The 18,617-nt window shown below is 37.9% G+C and overlaps 1 protein-coding gene across 7 annotated transcripts in view; it reads left to right on the forward strand.

Annotated features, from left to right (window-relative positions):
• Window positions 1–18,617, forward strand: part of OSBPL9 (oxysterol binding protein like 9) — a 55,004-nt gene that overhangs the window by 26,672 nt on the left and 9,715 nt on the right. For 3 of the 7 annotated variants that reach the window (XM_031602338.2, XM_031602345.2, XM_031602355.2), the window contains 5 exons: window positions 5,092–5,187; window positions 7,003–7,050; window positions 10,984–11,013; window positions 13,432–13,482; window positions 17,522–17,560. In XM_031602338.2, the coding sequence (XP_031458198.1) occupies window positions 5,092–5,187; window positions 7,003–7,050; window positions 10,984–11,013; window positions 13,432–13,482; window positions 17,522–17,560 (264 nt within the window). Of the gene's footprint in view, window positions 1–2,199; window positions 3,477–5,091; window positions 5,188–6,245; window positions 6,379–7,002; window positions 7,055–10,983; window positions 11,014–13,431; window positions 13,483–17,521; window positions 17,561–18,617 lie in introns of those variants that run through there. The other 4 variants (XM_031602371.2, XM_031602378.2, XM_031602350.2 and 1 more) reach the window with 4 other exon arrangements.

An 18,617-nucleotide genomic window follows, 5' to 3' on the forward strand; every position in this document is an offset into this window, starting at 1 on the left:
ATGTTCTTATATTAAAAGTAAGTTACTCTCAGTTTTTGGGGTACAGCCTTTGTCTATTGAAAAGACCACAGCAGATGGTGTGATAGTGTTGGAATCCCCCTGTGCTTTTCCCATACCGCTCGCAGATCCTGCACTGACCATCACCCTGTCACGGCTGTGCAGTGGCAGCACATCGGTTGCTTCACACCCACAAGCGATCAGGGGAAGAGTGCATCTGAGGTGAAGACAGGTTGTGGCTTGGTTTCCTTCTTTGTCTGGGCAGTAGGAGGGGGATGATAACTTGTTTCAGATTTTTGTTCCTCACCAGAATTGATAACAACCACTGGTTCCATTCAAGAAGGAAGTGCTTCAGGTCTTTTTGTTCAGTACAAAGGTCCCGCTCTTCAGTCTTCCAAGTGGCAATGTAGTGCTGCAGGTGCTTCTTGGTTCTAGAGTTCTCCTATATTAAAACTACTTGAAGATAGCTCATGAGTCTCGGTACCATGATAACATGGTTCGTTCTTTTTTGATTTGAAAAGTGCAGGGACACTGTTAAAATATCTATCTACTGTGAAGAAACAAAAACAACAACAACAAAAACACCAGGAGCTGTGTTTAAAAGTCCAGGAAGAGAATTTAAGAAAAGAAGTGAATAAATTTAAGCATTATAAAAGGCTGATTGTGTCTGCATTTATTCTGGTAGTGCTTTGGTAGTGTTAGGATGCTGTCCATAGTGCCCACCCTGAGCTGGAGGGATGGGCCTTTTTTTTTTTTTTTTTTCTTCTCCCATTAGCTCAAACCTTCCTTAAGGTTAGCTCACTCTTGCCTTAAAACACACACCTTGAGAGGTACTTTTCCCCTTTGCCATTGTAGTGCTGCTAAAGCATCTGGTAAATGTCTGACTGTTCATGTAAAAGCCAGATAACAACAGAAATAATCCACATTTAGAGAGTACCAAAATACTCGCAAGCTAGGAAGGCCTTCATACCCAAATTTAGGAAAATCCTTGAGGTAAAGCCCCAGGCTGTTCCAGCTTCTACCGATTTGCCAGTGAACGCTGGAGTGACAAAGGAACTGTAGTGACTGGGTAAACTACAGAGAATGGAACTTTAAAAGTTCTCCTGATTGCTTGATACCTCCATGATTACACCAAGATATTTACCTCATAAGTAGCAAATAGGGTAAGAAAAGTATGTTCTAAGAAGTGGATCTGTGAGGGTTGATGAGAAGGGTGATAACAGTGGCTTAAATATTAGGAGCTATGCCATGGCTTCACCAGTATTTGCCGGTGCTGCTGCTGGAAGGAGTCCTGTCTTGCTTGCTCAAGCAAAAGGGAAGAGAGAGCACAGTGAGAAGAGCTGCACTGGGAGCTGCAGTCAAAACTGACCAAAATTCAAATTACTTTCCTGCAACCCTCTGTTTTCTAGCTTAGTTTCAACTCGGATCAGTTTGCATATTGTGTTGACTATGTGGGAAGGCAAATGTTTGTGCTGACTCAAAAGAAAGAGCAGAGAAAGGGTGGGAATAAACAACAGGAGAACCGAGTTGTTGCTGATAAAGTGTTTGGGAAAATGTGTTGCTAGTAGCAGTTCCCTTAGCCTCCTGTTATCCAAGATGTTTGCAGCCTTAAGAAGTTCATAAATAAACAAGAATAGTAGATAGAATAAAACTTTCTTATTGAGACAGGTATATTCTGAGCTTTTAATAGAGCTTGAAAATCTAGCAGAGGAAAAAAAAAGTGGATGCCACAACTGCAAGAAAAAGACCAGAAGATACCATTGCTTAGTGGCTCACTACTTATTGTGTCCTTTTTCCAGTTTTCTATCAGTAGTTGTTGCAGGCAATGTCCTTCACAAAGTCAAACACTGTAGGCAGGGCATGTGTTTCTGATGAGGTGCTGTAGTGAACTCAGAACACTTAGTCCTCTAAACTGACTCACAAAATTGTTTGCTAGACTTGGAAGCCTAATTAGATAAAGGTTATAGCAAAAGTTTTTAGAAAGAAAAGATGCATCCTGCTCTGGACAGCTTTCTCTTTTCCTCCCCCAGGAAAGCTGTTGTACAAGAACAACCCTCATCAAGTCTTCATCTTCACTGTTTGCTCTATCTTTTCCCTTGCTTCTCTGCTTTCATGCAGCTCATTTTCTACAGAGGCTCCTATTTGAGAAATACATTAGGTTTTTTCTGTTAGGCTTCTTCTGAGAGTTATGAATTTTTTTCATCCCATCCTATTTGAAAGAACTGGTTGAAATTAGGCTGGAATTACTTCTTGGCATGGACAAGTTTTGAATAGAAATACATGAGTGGTGTGCACAACTTCTGAAGGACAGGGGAACAACGTATCAAATTCTTTAGTGCTAGCAGTGTTGTAAGGAAAATGAGGTTTATGCTATGTATATTTTAATTGTTTTATATTTTGCTCTTGCCCTCAGATTTATCCCTTCCAAAGAGGATGGATACCTTTGAAAGGACTGCATTCTGCAGGACTCCTAGCATGGGATTTCCTTACTCAATCTCAGTTTGGTGTGCAAACTCTTTCTTAGGATGGCTGTCCTGTCTGCTCACCCCTTTCTGGGCATCTTGCAGCTCACATCTGAGAGCCCCCCTTGGCAGGGTCAGCGTTGCTGAACTGCCACAGATGTGAGCATTGGCACATGCCCTGTACAGCCTAGTCTTTAAAGTTTTGGTATGTCCAGAAGAGGAAATCTCAGAAAACGGAGAAGAGATGGGAAAATAAGAAAAAATGCTATTTTATTTTTTTTCTAAAACCTGTTTATTAAATGTGGGATTTCCTGTGGGAGGAGTGAAATACCAAATGTATTGTTATGGGAGGTGGCAGGCAGGCAGACTAGAAGTTTTATTAACTACTCGCTTCTGCAGCCATTTGATCTGGTAACATAACTGTCAGAGTAGCCTTTATTTGAGGGAAATGAAGTATACTTATGGCTAACTCTAGTTATTCAGTGGAAATAAAAGCCCATATTACTTTGGATCGGTCCTGATATTAGGAATCTATATTTTTGAAGAGCTGAACAGCCTGAGTTCCTATTCTTCTCTGTGATTTGAAGATACTTATAGCATAACTTCAGTTGGAAGAGAGCCTGGTCCAAGCCCCTTCTCCTGCAGGACCAGCTCCTAGGCTAGATAAACTTGGCCAGAGTCAAACCTGGAGTTCTGAACTCTGCCCTCAAGAGGGCGGGGGTTCTGCTGTCTCTGCAAGCAGCTCTTTTGTCAGTTTATGAGTAGGTGAGCACTATATAATACAAGTTTCTCATAAAAAAAAAAAAAAAAAAGTGATTGCTACTTCAGATATGCAGTTTCCCAATTTAATGAGCAGTTAAATGCCATTCAGGTGAGTGTGCTCACCCATTTCTTTTGAAGCCTGATTTCCTACATGGCAGGGGAAGGAAAAGATGGGAGGTGGGGTGACCACGTAGCAAAGAAATAAGGATGTCATTTATGCCTGCTCTTTGTATGCCTGCTGTCTCCAAATCACTGGTGAGTTACAAGTACTGATTAATTTTTTTTTGCTGTTTATGCAAGGCATTTTTCCATACTGTTGTTAATCTTGATATTTTTGTAACTTGTCTCCTGGTTTCTGATTTTAAACCACGTGAGGACTTAAAATTATGAACCTAATCTCCTATAACATAGGCTAGTAAATTTGCTCAGTAGGTTATCAGATTTCATCTAAACAGCCTTTATACAGATCAAGAGGAAGCTTGTACGTGAAATTGCATTTCACTATCCCGTGCTATTTTTTCAATTACTTTTACATTTCACTTCAATGCAGGGTCAGCTTGGCATCCAGTGCACTTGGCTTTTATGATTTTCTTTGTGTTGACTGAAGTTTGAAGTTTTAACTGTCTAACAGTAGGTTACAGTTTTCACTTGATATTTGATGTCCGTTCAGCTGAAGCACTTCATGTTTAGTTGGGTTTTCCTTTAGTGTTGGGAGGAAGAAATTTAGGAATGACATTTTCCCTTTAAGCCATTGCTATAAATACTAGATTGTTGCATGTTAATAATCTTAAACTGATAAATAAAACCCTTCATTTTAATGCGGCATACAGATAATTTGCACTGTAAACTGTATTACTGCATATCTTCAGCAGAAATTTTTCTTTACAGTTAATGCAATTTTGATATGAAACCTTATCCCCATAATTTTTTAGCTGAGCATGGTAGACTGCTGAAATGATGGCGCTGGTTGCTTCCTCCCTTCTTCAACAAGGAAATGGAATAGCAGTTTCATCTAATTTTAGCCTTAGTTTCTGTATGTTTTAACTTCTCTAGTTAGAGGGAGTGTCAAAAATTTTTTGTTGGGTGGACTTTCCCATTAGTGGGTTTTGTGAACCTGTTACACTGGGTGTTTTTGTTTTGAATTGAAAAATTGAATTGAGAAATACATGCTTTGAATTTTACATTATGAAGGAAGATAAATTTGCAAGCAGTCATTTTCATTGCAATGTTTTGTCCATGTTGGAGTTTATGCAATGAAATGTAACAAATCAAATGTAGGAAAAGAATGCAAATTACTGTAGCTGTAAAGAACTAGGGAGACAGGAGGAAGAAGTGCAAATTTTTGCAGTATGAAGGTAAGCCTGTGTATAAGAATTGCTTTAGCATTCATTTGTTCAGTCCTTCACTGGGAAGCACTGAGTTCAGCTGCACTGTAATTGGCAAAAGTGGTTTCAGGTGTGAAAAGTGCAATCATGCACTTGAGTCTGGTTTTGTCCTCCTTAACTGAAATGTGAGAACATGGAATCACAAGGCATTCTTCAGGGGAAAAAAACTGAATTCTCCTTCATACTTTCTGAAGGAGCTTTAATTAGTGTTATTTAAGGATTATTTTTTTTTGCAATTAAATGTAATGAAATGCTGTGCCATGTTACCATTATACCCACACTGAAAATGTGCAGCAATTTGCTGTTACTGATATAGCTGCAAATGGAAGATGAATGTGTTCAGCTGTGTGCCTGTGTTTATACAGTGCATGCAAGGCAACATTTAGCAGCCAGTTGGCAGTCAAAACCATATTGCTGTTAATTTTTTTCCCCATAAAAACCATCTAATTACATTTTCAATTTTTTTTTTTTCTTCTCCTGTCTAGGGTGTGGATTCAGGGTTTGTTCCCAGTGTTCATGATTTTGATAAGAAACTTACTGAGGCTGATGCTTACTTACAGATCTTGATAGACCAACTGAAGGTAGGTTAACAAACTGGTGTATTTATTGCACTGTGGGGGTTTCAAAGTCTGTCTGAAAGGAAGCTCAGCAGAGGGAATGACGTTTTATGCTTTGCGTGTTCTAATAATTGTGGGAAGCAAAGAGTTCATCTGGCTGAGCTGAAATGTGTGTGCTGGAGAAAGCAGTCCCTTTCCTGTATGTGAAGCCTGCTGATATTAGAATTGTATTTCTTGCTCTTGTAGGAAATAACTTTTTTTTTTCCCCAGGACTAAGAAAATTTAAAAGTTATAATAGGCTAAAAGCTGAAGAAGCTCAGTGACATTCTCTGTTTCTCCTAGAGTAGATCTTGAGATTGTTAAAGCCAGAAAATCAGAGTAACTTCAACTTATAAGGAAGATTTGGAATGCTGTAACATCTTTTTGTATGCCTGACTTCTTGGAAATGTCAGAGATTAGTTAAGTTTAATTTCAAAACAAATCATTGTCTTACTTGTGGCATTTTAGAGTTTTATCAAGTAATACACAACAATGCAACTACAGTTGCAGCTGAGTTTCAAACTTTGTTGCAGTAGTGATAATCTGTTTTTTGTTTTGTCCTTGAGTGAAAACATTGTGTCAAAAGTTGTGGACCAATACAGGTTTTTTCTGCTTAGTTTATGTATTTTAGGAGTTGGGGGGGAAGATGAGGAGCGATATGATCACGTCTCTCAGTACTCACCTTGTTGAGAAAAAGTATTTGCTGTTGGTTAGGACTCCCTTTCCCATGACTCAGCAGGTTAAAATTGCTCATAAGATTGCTTCAGTTCTGCTGGTTTGGACTTTTTTCCCCTGATATAATGGACAAGTACTGTACATGGAGTATTCAGCAAAATTCAGTTGCAGGACAGGGAGGATATGGGGGAGAGTGCAGCGACAGGAATGGAAATGGGAAAAGAGATGCAAGCAAAATCTGAAGCTAATCTGCAGAGGTTTCATTCAGGAGTTAGCTTTAATTTGTGTTCCAAGGCCATCTTGCAGGAGAATATGGGAGGAGCATGTCTCACTGAAAGAAGGTATTTAAACCTAACTCCTTTTAATTACTTTTTCACGCCAGCAGAGAGGGGGAAATGTAGGAATTAATTAGGAAATAAAAGCAAATTTAAGGATGTCCAGAGATCACAACTAAAGTCTGCTTTAGAAGCAGAAATGAGCCCTCAAGGGAAAGGGGATCACGTAAGTAACTACTTCTTAGGCAACTGAGAGAAGAGCTCTAATTCACCTGGTCAAAAATGCAGCCTTTTGTCTGAGCAAGGATGGATATGATGAACTTTTGAGCATTACCCTTAATCACTTCTTTTTTCCCTTTCAACAGCTTAATGGTTATTTGTATGTGCACCTTAGTGTACTGTCAAAAGCAATTTTAAAATGTTTCAGCTCATCCTGTTTTAAATACGTATTCAAACTTTTCAGTAAGAATTTGCTCTGCTTTATTTGCCTGCATCTTGTATTCCACTCTTTATAAAATAAATAAATGCAGTGATAAAGCTGTGAAATCATTCTGTCTTTGTAAAAGAAGTGCTTGCAAGTCTTAAATGATTTAAATCACATACCTGAATTAAGAAGGTACCTGGAAGTGTTGATAAGGATTTAGGCTTTTTTGGTAAGCACTCCGTATGCTGCAAAGATCTTTGCAAAATAAGAGAGTGATAGTTTGAGGTATTAAGTGTTAACTTCTGTTTATATAACTTATATAAAAACTCAAGTGCTTATTAAATGTGCTTAATTCAGAATTTTCAGTCATTTTTTGGCTGTTACATAGCAAAAAAAAAACCCTTTTAATATTTCTCTTGCTTTTAGCTCTTTGATGAAAAACTCCAGAACTGCAAAGATGATGAACAGAGAAAAGCAAGTACTTTTTGTCTTAAATATTGCTTATTTTGCTTGATCTGATAGTTTTGTGCATCGGTAGATGATAGATATTTAAATATATTATTTTCCTATTCTTCAAGTTGTCTAAATCACTACAAGCAATTGGAGTAACATAGCAATGTAACTTGTGTTGTGAGTAAATGGTGAATTGAATTTTTTAGTAGTACTGGGTGCCATACTTATGGCATTGAAAAGATTTCAGTCTGTAGGAAATGATTACTACTCCAGTGATTACTGCCACCAACTTCACAGCATTATAACTTAAATTTGCAATTTTTTTTTTTAACAAAGATGAGCATTGAACAGATGTGTTTGTAGGAATAGCAAACCTATTCTGAAAATATAAACACCAAGAATCACATGTTTCCCATATTCAACCTTCATTTGTTTCTGTTTCCGTGACCAGTAATGCTATGGGTTGGAAGCCTTCATTTACCTTAGGTGATTGTGTAAGTGTGCTTAATCTGTAGACAGCTGACCAAAAGAGCAAGATCTAAAGACACTCTTTTTTTCCTCCCATACTTACTGCTGGGGAAGAATTCTCCTTCAATGCTGACCTCTGTTCAGGTGCTACTTTGCAGATCAGGCAGTATTTTTTTTTTTTTTCCTTCCCTGCTGTGACAGTACTTATAATCCCTAGAGACTTTCTGCACGTTGTGCTGATTTCTTTCTTCATCTCTTCAAGGTATTCATGGAGCAGACAGATAGACTTTGTAGAGAAGGGAAGAAGCTTATTTAGAAGAGGTCAGCTTCCTCAGTTTTCAAATCTTTAAGTGTTGTTATTACTGCAGATACCATTTATTCTCTATTAAAAATGAAAAAGATCTGACAAAATACTTTTTTTGATTGTGTCTCTTCCTGGACTGAAGCAGCTAAGAGGCTTTTTAATGCTGTATTTAGCAGTTTTCTTGTTTATGTAAATACGGTTCAGCTTTCAAGCTCTGGACTGAGTCTGAACTGCAGGGTACAGCCATCTAGCCCATAATCTTTTCATCTGGGGAAGTGAGATTTGGTGATTAGTTGCATGTTACGTGTTTCCCAAATAGCTAAGTGCTGTTTTCTGCAGCTGTTTATGGCCAGGCGTTTAAAACTTGAGTGATTATTTTTGCAAGAGCATCGGACAAAACACTGGACATACTTTGTCTTTATAGGCTATAGGTTAGGGGATGGGTGTTCTGAGGTGCTTCAAGGTTTCCTGGATATTTTCTCCTCAGCCACGGTAATTTGTGGAAGTTGGAAGAATATTCAGACTTGATGTGAAGACTGAGAAATATTGTGGAGGAGGTGTAGCCTGATCAAGCTGTTTTTTGTAGCAAGTAGGTTTGGTGAAGTAAATCTAAGGCTGAACATGGGGATTTAAATTGCACTTCACTGATTCCAGCCATGAATTGGTCACTTCTTTTTGCCAGACAAACTGATCTGACTTTCTGTAGCCACATTATTATTGAATGAGGCAAAAATTTTGGTTGGTGAAATAAGATTAGCTTTCTGTTGATTCATCAGTGGTTTCATTTAAGAAGAAAAAAATAATAATTAAAAAATCAGATATCAAGGAGGTGGAAAAAGCAGCTATGTGGAGTAGTTTCAGTGGAAGCCTGCAACTTGATTAGATTAGTTATAGCATGTGGCTACATTCTGCAAATTAAATTGAAGAATTTGGAAGAGTCACTTTCCAAGAGACACAGAGAAGTTAACACGTTTCTGCAGAGTATCAATGTTTCATTTGAAAATGTTTAATACCTAAAACCAAGGAAACAGTAAAATTTCTTCTTAATTGATATTCAGGGAATAGGGATCTTGAAGAGAGAAAATTATGATAAATTAGTATGATATTTGGCTTTATATTTATTGTCTAATGGTTTTCATCTTCAACATACTTCTTGTTTAATTTAGCTAATGAAAGTCCAGAGACTCTCATATCTGTACTTGTTCTTTAGAAGGGTCTTCACAAGGACTGGATCTGTCTGGCTTTTTGGGATCATCATAGAATAGCTTAGATTGGAAGGGACTTCAAAGATTATCAAGTTCCAATGCCTGTGTATATGTACAGACATAGATATAGAAGACAGTATTCCATTTCCCCATGCTTTGTTCTTGCAGCGTAGCCATGGGGCACAAATGTGGAAGAAAACAAATGGATTAAAGCAGGATGTTTCTGCTTAGGCTGACCTCCTCACAAAAACTTCATTTCAAAAAAAAAAGTTATGATTGCATAATTTGTGGCTAGGCCTTGGTAACCAGGTGACCTGGGTTTTATCCCATCCAAAATCTTCTGTGCAACCTCAGGTGTGCTAGCTTTGTCTGCACCTACGTGCAAGAATAGCCATGTCTGAATTCAACTGTTGTTTGAAAGATTGCAGACGGGTTGGGAGAACACTGTGAGCAAATTGCATCACATGACCTGTCATCACTTTCAGATTTAACAGATTTCAACAGTTATATGCAAAGGGAATATGATACTGATTTTTCTGGCGTGTAAATATTGTTATAACTTCTTGGAAAAAGTAGATAAAGAATAATAAGAACTGCTGATGGCTGCCTGCAGTTGGCTATGAAGCCTTGAGGCTGAGTGATTCATTGCAGTTTTTTGTCTTTCAGCTGATGAAAACTTTGTGTTTGGGTGCGTGTATTTTGGTGCTGAAAGACTCAAAACTTTGAAGTGCTGTCATCATATTTCAAATGATTTCAGTACATGTTCATGAAGTTTGGACTGGAAGTGTAATAGAGATAGGAAAAACAACATAGGAATTCTTAACTGTTGGTGTATTTTGTGTTTGCAGCAGAAGTAAATGTAATGCAGCATCCCTGACAGGCAGTTTCCTATGTGGCTGTGGCTCAGTTATTCCTGTGGCACTATTTGGCCGCCTCTTGCCAAGACAGAGATGGAAGGAAATGTATAGCATCCTTATGAATAGTGTACAGAATAGTAAAACTGAAAGACTTTCCCTGGGCATTTGCTGGGAAACCATCACCACATTTTTGTCCACGTGAACTAAGACTGTGAATCTACAGGAACAAACAGGCATGTTGCTCTCTTATGGTGTAGAATGTAGTTTGCAGTGCTGTGTGGGGAAAAATGTTCCTTCACACGCTTTGATTACTGAAGAGTCATACAGAAGGTGATTCAAGTCATGTCAGACATTCATATTAATCAAAACAAAGAGGTCTTGTAATTGAATGTAGAGAAGATCAGTGCTGAGTCCAATTGGATAATTTTGCCTTCAGCAGATAGACACAGGGACATCAACAGGATGCACGTGCTTCTTCGATAGGTCATGCTTATCTGTAAGAAGGCATGCAGATGCATTTTGCATGCCTGGTGTGCAATTCCACACAGGAAACACTTGTGAACCAGTGTTTCCAGATAAGAGGGCAGATTTCCAGGTGCATGAACTGTCTGTTTAGAAAAAGCAAGAATAGGTGTGCACTGTTATTTTTCCATGATTTTTCTTTTTAAAACTGAGTTTACCTATGTTTGCTTGTTACACTTGTACAAAGCTTAATTTCAAGTAACACTGGTTGTTGGAATGCACTGCTTTCAGTACACTGCATTAGAGTAGTGTAGTTGGAGTGAATCATCATACTGCATTTCATCTTTGTTGCTGTTAGTGGTGGCAGAGGTGAAGCACAGACTTCAATGGGTAGATATGTGTAATGTCACTGCTTAGAAATTTCTAAGCTTGTGACAGCTTCAGGTTTTAATTAGCAGCTTGAGGTCAGTCTTTTCAATTACAAGATGAAAATTTTGTCTTTATGTAGAAATAATTTTCTTTTCTGTTGATTGCTTTTTTTTTTTTTTCATGCCCTTCATGTGCTTAAGATTAAATACAATGTTTGTACAGTATTTAGGTCAAACTACATGCTGGAAGTTCTTTCTTTAACCACACTGTTGAAATTTTTCTTTTACAGAAAATTGAAAGTCTGAAAGAAACCACCAGTGTAAGTTATTTCAATTTTTTAACTACTGCATAGATTTTCTTTTGAAAAATTCTGAACTTCATTACTGAAAAATGGAAGGTTGTTTTTGTTTTCCGTTTTTCATTTAGGGTGATGGAATTTCAAACTTAATGTTCAGAAACAGAATAAAATAACCTTTTATATCACTCATTCCACACAGAACATGTTGATGACCTGTCTCTCTCTCTTGTTTGCTCATATTTCAACCTTACCAAAAGTTTTTTGAGTAGTAGGAAAAAAAAAACATAACATAAAAAAAAAACATAACCAGGTTATCTTTACCATTTGATAAATCCACAATTTTTCCAGTATAAACATCTTTTTAAAAACAAACAAACAACTTATCACAGATGTGCTCTTCAGAGTCACACAAAAGGGACTGCTTAACTTTACTAACATGGATAGCTTGCTTCTCCCTATCTGTTAAAACTTTGAATGAGATGTCATTGCCTACAGTGGGGAGTGTGGATTCTGTGCTCCAAGAACATTCTGTTGTTTTGTCTTGCTTGTTCCATCCCTTCATCTCAGTTTTTCAGATGCTTACTTTGTAGTGAATGCTAAGATTATGTCTTATTTCTGGATCTATGTTTTTAGACTTGAGTCTGGTCCTGGCCTCTTCCAGTCCTTTATCAGTATTTCTTCATGTCTGGTAAATCATAGGGATGTCCTGTAACAATTGTGGAAAATTACCACTTTGCCTTGAATTAATTTTCTCTGAGTTCTGATTAAATCAGTGTTTTCCTCTCCAGTTGAATGTTATATTTTTCCAGTCTTCTTCCCCACCTTGTCTTCTATGCTGAGTCTTCTATAGGATTTTTTCTATTTCTTGAATGCTTGTGCATTCTCTCAGAGCACTGATTTGCCTGTTAATCTTCCACTGCTGTCCTCACCTAAGTAGTGCTTAGTGGATTACCCTGGATAATGGAAAAATCTCACTCCAGTGTGGATTTCAAGGAGCACAGTACAGGGTCAGCTTGGGGCCCAACTGGATTTCAATCTTTAGTAGCAGCTCTCATATCAGACCAAGGCTAATTCCTGCAGAGCACTGTCTCAGTGGGTGCTCTGGTTTCTGGAAATCTGTATTAGATCCAGTGGTGTAATGTCAAAAGGGCAGCCTGGTTCTGGTTCTGCTTTCAGATTTAAGTCTAGCATCTTAGAATTGTAAAATCATAGAATAGCTGAGTTTGAAAGAGACTTTGAAGGTCTGCAGTCCTGCCCCATGCTCAGAGCAGGGTCAGTTAGAGCAGGTTGCCCAGGACTGAATCCCCTTGGGTCTTCCTTTATTTGGTTTGTGGCTATTGCTTGCTGTTCTGTCACTGGATACCAGTGCAAAAAATATGCTGTCTTCCTGCCTTCCCTCTTTTATCAGATGCTTAAACCCATTGATAAGGTCTCCCTTGAACATCCTTCTCTTCAGGTTATACAATCCCAGCTTTCCTTAATCATCTTTCCTATCATTCCAGTCCTTTGCTGGAATTTGCTCCTAAATACCCAAGTTTGTCTTGTACTGAAGTGTGGTACAAGTTCAGACAGCTCTGCAGGAGTCTGCTTATTAGTGCTAAAATATGAGCTAGGCCAGACCTTTTCTGCTTTCCCCAGGATGTTGTGGTGGATAATGGCTGTAGCTCAGTCCTGTTAGCTGTGCCCAGCATGGCCCAAGATAATTCCCTACAGGGCCCTTGGTTTTCAGGCGACATGGTGTAGAAGCACATCAGCCAACTCTCTTAAGGCGGCAAATTTTCTTGCTCTTTCGAAAATTTTCTCTTTTAACATGTTTTGTCATCCTGGATCTCTTTATATGCTGATTTTTAATGTTTTCTAGTGCTCCTTCTTATGTCATTACTGTTGCTTCTCCCTCACATGTTCAGCTTTTTCTTTGGTATTCTGCTGTTCTTTTATTGTGCTTTATTTGTATAAAGTATCAGAACTTGCACTGTCTCATCTTCTGCGGAACATCTGTTACCTTCCCACTAATTACTTTTATTACTTTTTTCTTTTTCCCTTCCCCCTTAACTTCATCTTACAGGGAGAACTTGTCAAGTATGTAAGTGAGGGATCCCTCTCATCAAAACTAAAGAAGTAGTACTGCTAAATGCATTAGATCCAACCTTTTGCTCAGAATTTTCCTGCTCGCATTTCTGTGAAAGTTAGAAGCTGACTTCCATTTCTCCTTGGAATGCTGTCCTTTGTGTGGCTTTTGGAAGCTTCAGTTTCCTGCTGCTATGCCTCTGTCCTTGGCAAAAGAAATACAGAATAAAGGGGTGGATGAGGGGAGGGAAAGTAGGGCTTCTACGGAAGTGTCTATTTAGGTTTTGACAAATATTTCCATTAATATTCTGTGCAACCATGGAAAGTACATGATGCTGATATAAGGTTTTTTGTTTTTTCTTATTTTCTTAGAGCATGGTAGAATCAATAAAACACTGCATTGTCTTGCTACAGATTGCTAAAGTAAGTACTGTAACTTATTTTGATTTTATTACATGGCATTAATCTGTGAGAACATTTTATCTTCTGAGAATTTGAAATGTGAATGTACTCTACACATTCCAGAATGTGAATCCAAAAAATGTTCTAAGTTGATTTGTACTAATGTGTTTTAATGAAGTTTCTGACACACTGAGTTCCAGAGCAGCCAATTTGGTCTGTTCCTATTAATAGTTGTGTTGATGACAGAGGTCTTTTTTTTTTTTCCTTTTGAGATGAACTTGCAGAGTTTTCAGAGTAGGTCAGAATTTCAGCTAATATAAGAAGAGTAGAATCTAAGCTTAACAAAACTAACTGTTCTTCTTGTTTCATTTAAGAGTGTGACTAGCAGGAATAGGGAAAGGGAAAATGATGACGTTAATAATCTAAACTGGTTTGACAAGGTTTTTATAGATCTGAAATTGATGACCACGGTGGAAGATCTTGAAATAGGCTGTTTTATTTGAGAATGCAATATGGGCAATGCAGGTACACTTTTCACTGTACTTTTGTTACTTTTGTGTACCTAGTGAGATTCAGATTTTTTTGGTCAGGTGATGCTGTGTTTAGGATATGTTACTTAAGATGCTGATTTATACACCAGAAGCAAAGTGAAGGTGGACAGTGGTTTTCAAAGCAAAAGAATTTAAGACAATTAGAACACATACTAATTTATTTAGAAATAAGTGTATGCATAATTTTTGTCATCCAAACTTCCTTTTTCCATGGCTTTCAATTAAGATACTGTTGCTTATCTTCACTACAGATACAGATGCATTTTACATAATTTTGAGGCTAGTGAAAATCAGGGTATTTGAAACCTTCAGAATCAGGTTGCTTTGGGGGCAGAAGTTGTTACTTAAAAGATCACTGCATATCTTGTGAAATTTAGATTTCACATCAGTAGCCTAAAAAGGTGGTAAAGCTCTGAAGGAAAAGTGCATTAGCTAACGAGTTCATACAAAAAAGGTCTTTACAAATAGTAGAGTACATAGAAGCAGTTTTGTGCCACATTAATGCACGTTAATGTAGAGTGAGAACAGTTTAGTTTAATGTACAGTGATGCTATCTGAACCTTTCACAGTAGTGACAGCAAAAAGAGGCTTGACAGTACCTAATATTTTGCTATTATTTAGCACTGAATATATTTGAAGTGTTTTAGCATAATGAAACTGGTAGATAACGTGCCCTTCTTCAGGGATTTGGAGGAGTCAACTGTAGATAGACTGAATAGGGTTGCTGTCTTACACAGATGTATCTGACTTGCTGTGTTAAGGTAGCTGTTGGAGAAACCCTGTGTAACAAATGACTTGCTCATTTTTTGTTACTTCTACATAAATGTGTGTAGTAGTTGTTATTTACATAGAGGTTTAATTCCCATGAAGTATTTCTTACTTCATTATTTATTTATTTGAATGTTCTACTGTGCAATTAGTGGTAAATTTGAAAGAGCAGAGTTCCAGTCTTTTTCCCATTGAAGATGAAATCCCATTTCTTCTATGTGCTTTGGGTAAGTTTAGTGGGCTAAGGACAAATGTGATTGTTTATCTTGCACTGATGCTAAGTATATCATTTTGAAGCTGGTTCAATAGTTTGCCAAGAACAGACAGAATTGAACTTGTAGTGACAGTTATAGTCATTTTTTGATGAGATTCAGTGCTTTGTGGCTCTAGCTGTCATATAAGCATCAAGGTAGGTATCTGGATCCCAGAAAAATACTAAAATTCTTGATTTATGTAACACTGAATCACTTTGAAGTCCTTCCTTCAGTACTAGCAATTAATATTAATCACTGTAAAATGACTGGTGTTTAAATTTTGGTTCTTTTACTAAGGAATAATCATATCTAAAAATCTTTCAGAGCAGTAATTTTTCCCTTCTGTTTTATCACTTCCATCTCCTACCTTTCTCTCTCTTAGACAAATGTATCTGTTGCTGACATGGCCTTTCTGTCCCATCCTTTTCCCTCTCATCCTCACCTGTGTTGGTATTTTGATTTCTTACAACTGTTGGTAATTAAAAATCTGCCAATGATTTTTGTGTGTTTTCATCTGGTTGGTTTCTTTTTCTCTCTGTTCTGTTAGTTCCATGTCTGTGAAGTTCTAAGCGTGTAACAGTGTTCTGTGTCTGATAGCTTTCTGTTCTCCAGCATATAACCTTCTAAGAATCTGGAAGATTTGCTCCCAAAGCTGTAAGGCAGATATGGCTGCTGACTTACACTGCTGAAATTAAATCACTATGTTAACACATACCCTCTTCCCCTCTCCCCATCATGCCTGCCCTTTTTACTGCTACAGATCCTTTCTCATTAGGAGACAGACTTCAAAATTCTCATTTTTTTGCATATCTTGAAAGTTGTTACTACGTTTCCATCCCAGAACATCTCTATTTCCATCATACAACCAATTGCTATTTGATGGTGCGTTGAGGAAACCTAATTCTTACTGTGCATGAAGCTGTTTCACACATTGGCAGCCTACTTTAGGAATGGGCAGTTAAATTTTTGTTAAAGTTGCTGGGGGATGCAGGGCATAATTGTGCCTCTTGTAACCCAGGGCACTCTGAAAATAATGCAGTAAGTACTTTGTATGTGTTGTAATATTCTTGACTTAGAAAAAGCAATTAAGCCAAACTGAGTGGGAGGAGAGCAGCATTGGCTTGGGTTCACCCCTGGCTGTGTATGATAACTGGAGTTGCCCAACTTTACTGATACTAAATGTACATAGTGGTCTGCCAGTGATCTGATGAACTGACAGAAATATGTAGGACATGTTTCATGTAGTAATTCTTATAGTTCAGATGTTTAGTTTCATATCTTTGCCTTCACCATTTCTGGTCACTTCTGCCTGCCCACCTCAGTTGCACTCTGCGTAGCTGATGCTGTGCTGTGAAGATAGGATGGCAAGCATCAGTATGAAAGCAGCTTCTTTGTGTTTTATATCCTAGGAGTTAGTGAAGGTAACCAGATGGGGAAACTTCGTTTGTTTGGAGGGGGGGAAAAATTGATATTTTTCCTTCCTTGTTTGTAAGTTTACAACCCACTGGAACTCCTTGCCTTTAGTATTGTTTTTTATTATGGACAGTCCTGCTTAGGAAAGGTCAGCTAGCTGATGTGAAATCTGAGCAGCCTTTTGCCAAGTGTTTAAGCTAAGGAAGGGTGTACAAAGTATTGAGACGTAAGTATGTGCTACCTCTATTTGTTCATGCTATTTACAGCTTTTTTTCCTTTTGATCCTCTTTGCAACTTTAACTGGAAATCTAGAGAATAATCCGTAGAGAAGTCTTAAAGTTGACAGAAAGATACTGGCTAATGGGAACTTACAGCAGAAGTGAAGAAATTTCACCTGGTGTGCAGTGAAATTTAATACTGGTGCTGGTACAGTGTTAAACCTGTGCTAGCTATAGATTGATATGAACTTAACTGTTAGTAGTTTAATTTCCTCTGATGACAGTTTATTCCATGCACTGCTTGCTCCTTCTCATAATGTTTCTAAGCAGAAATAAGCCACACTAGACTGTAAATGTTATTAAGGTTTAAGTCCAGTAGATATGAAAAGGTTCAGAACATTTAATCTATGAAAGTACTATTGCCTTTCAAAAGCAAAACATGCTTTTGAAAACTTGCTCTGTGCTAATTGCTGTTCTTCAGAAATGGAGAACTTCAGCTTTCAGTTTTCAGGGACTCACCAGTGCTGCAGATCTTGGTTTGGGGACTCTTAGCTAGTTGGGAAGAACCTGCATTGTGAAATGTGACTGTGTCCTGCAGGGTAGAAGGGATATTTTTAAAGCTTATTGAACTTGTTTGAAAGATCCTCGTAAAACACTTACGTACAGAGTGTGGTGATGATGTATGGAGTTCTCTCCAAGTTTGGTTACTGTACCCCATGGTGAGGAACACTAACATCTTATGGCGGAAAATGTAAAGGTTCCTAGGAGAAGCCTGCTGTTAGAGGTCTCACATAACACAAAACTGCTACGTCATACAAGACTGATTTGTTGATACTCTTAACATTTTTTCCTTAAGGACCAAAATAATGAGGAGAAGCACGCAGATGGACTTATAGTAAGTTTAAATCTAATCCTTATCTCCCTTCTGCAGAACATGTGAACAGAGACCTGACTTTCCACTCATTTTGCAATGTTGTTCTTCCTTTCTCTAATTTACTGCTTCAAGCACCTTACTGAAATTCCCATTGAGTCGTTAACTTCTGAGATTGGCTCACAGCCTTGCCGTTAGAAAATACAGTGCCAGTTTTATACTGAGTGTTTTAAATGGCATTGTTATGACTGAGCACATAGAAAAGTCTGCCATGTGAGCAGATGAAAGGGAAATCACTGGTATATAAATAGTTCTGTGTTCCATCTGAAATATCTCCATGTATAAAATAGATCAGCTATCCATGTGTGCTTCCAGTAGCTTGTCTTTTCTGCAATGCTGCTCATTCAACACAGTTGTATTCTGTCTGTTTAAGCAGTGTTCCTTCTTTAATATAACTTCTGCATTTTTAATGCAACTTCTGTCCTCTTTGGTTTAAGTCACTTCTCTTTCTTTGTTCTCTTTTTTGTCACTGAAGTACATTTCAGGTACTTTTAATATGAAATTGGTTTGAGTAAAACATGACTCTAAAAATTAAAATTTGTTTTTGTTACAGTTGACAGTAATTCCAAAGCCTTGCTTGTCTTTCCTTTGTATACAGCTTTGCTGGTACAGTTTTCTGTCATGAACTTTGGAATACAGATGCACATAGAGGTTTTGGCCTCATGCTTGTTGCAAGTAACATAAGCAGTTCCCCTGTGTGTGACATAGTTCAGACCTTAGTGTAATAGAGTAGGCACTGGAAAAGAGAGTATGCAGCCCTGCCCTGTGGCAGTGTCCTGTGGTAGAGGTGATGCGGACAGCAGATCTACAGCTTGGAAATTTTAATACAGGTACTGCACCTTAACAGAGTCTAAATTTGATTTTCTACTTTCTTGCTGTCTGTGCTCTGGCTTATGCTGAAAAAGTATATTAAATGATGCAACAGGATGTTGTGAAGGCTGGAATTTTGGTACTCCTGAAGTCAGTATTGTCTTGGGTAGAGGTCAGGATTTCAGTTTGATCTTGTTGCCATGCTGGAATG

This window comes from Phasianus colchicus, chromosome 9, assembly GCF_987193195.1.
Source record: "Phasianus colchicus chromosome 9, bPhaCol1.hap1.1, whole genome shotgun sequence".
Classification (NCBI taxonomy): domain Eukaryota; kingdom Metazoa; phylum Chordata; class Aves; order Galliformes; family Phasianidae; genus Phasianus; species Phasianus colchicus.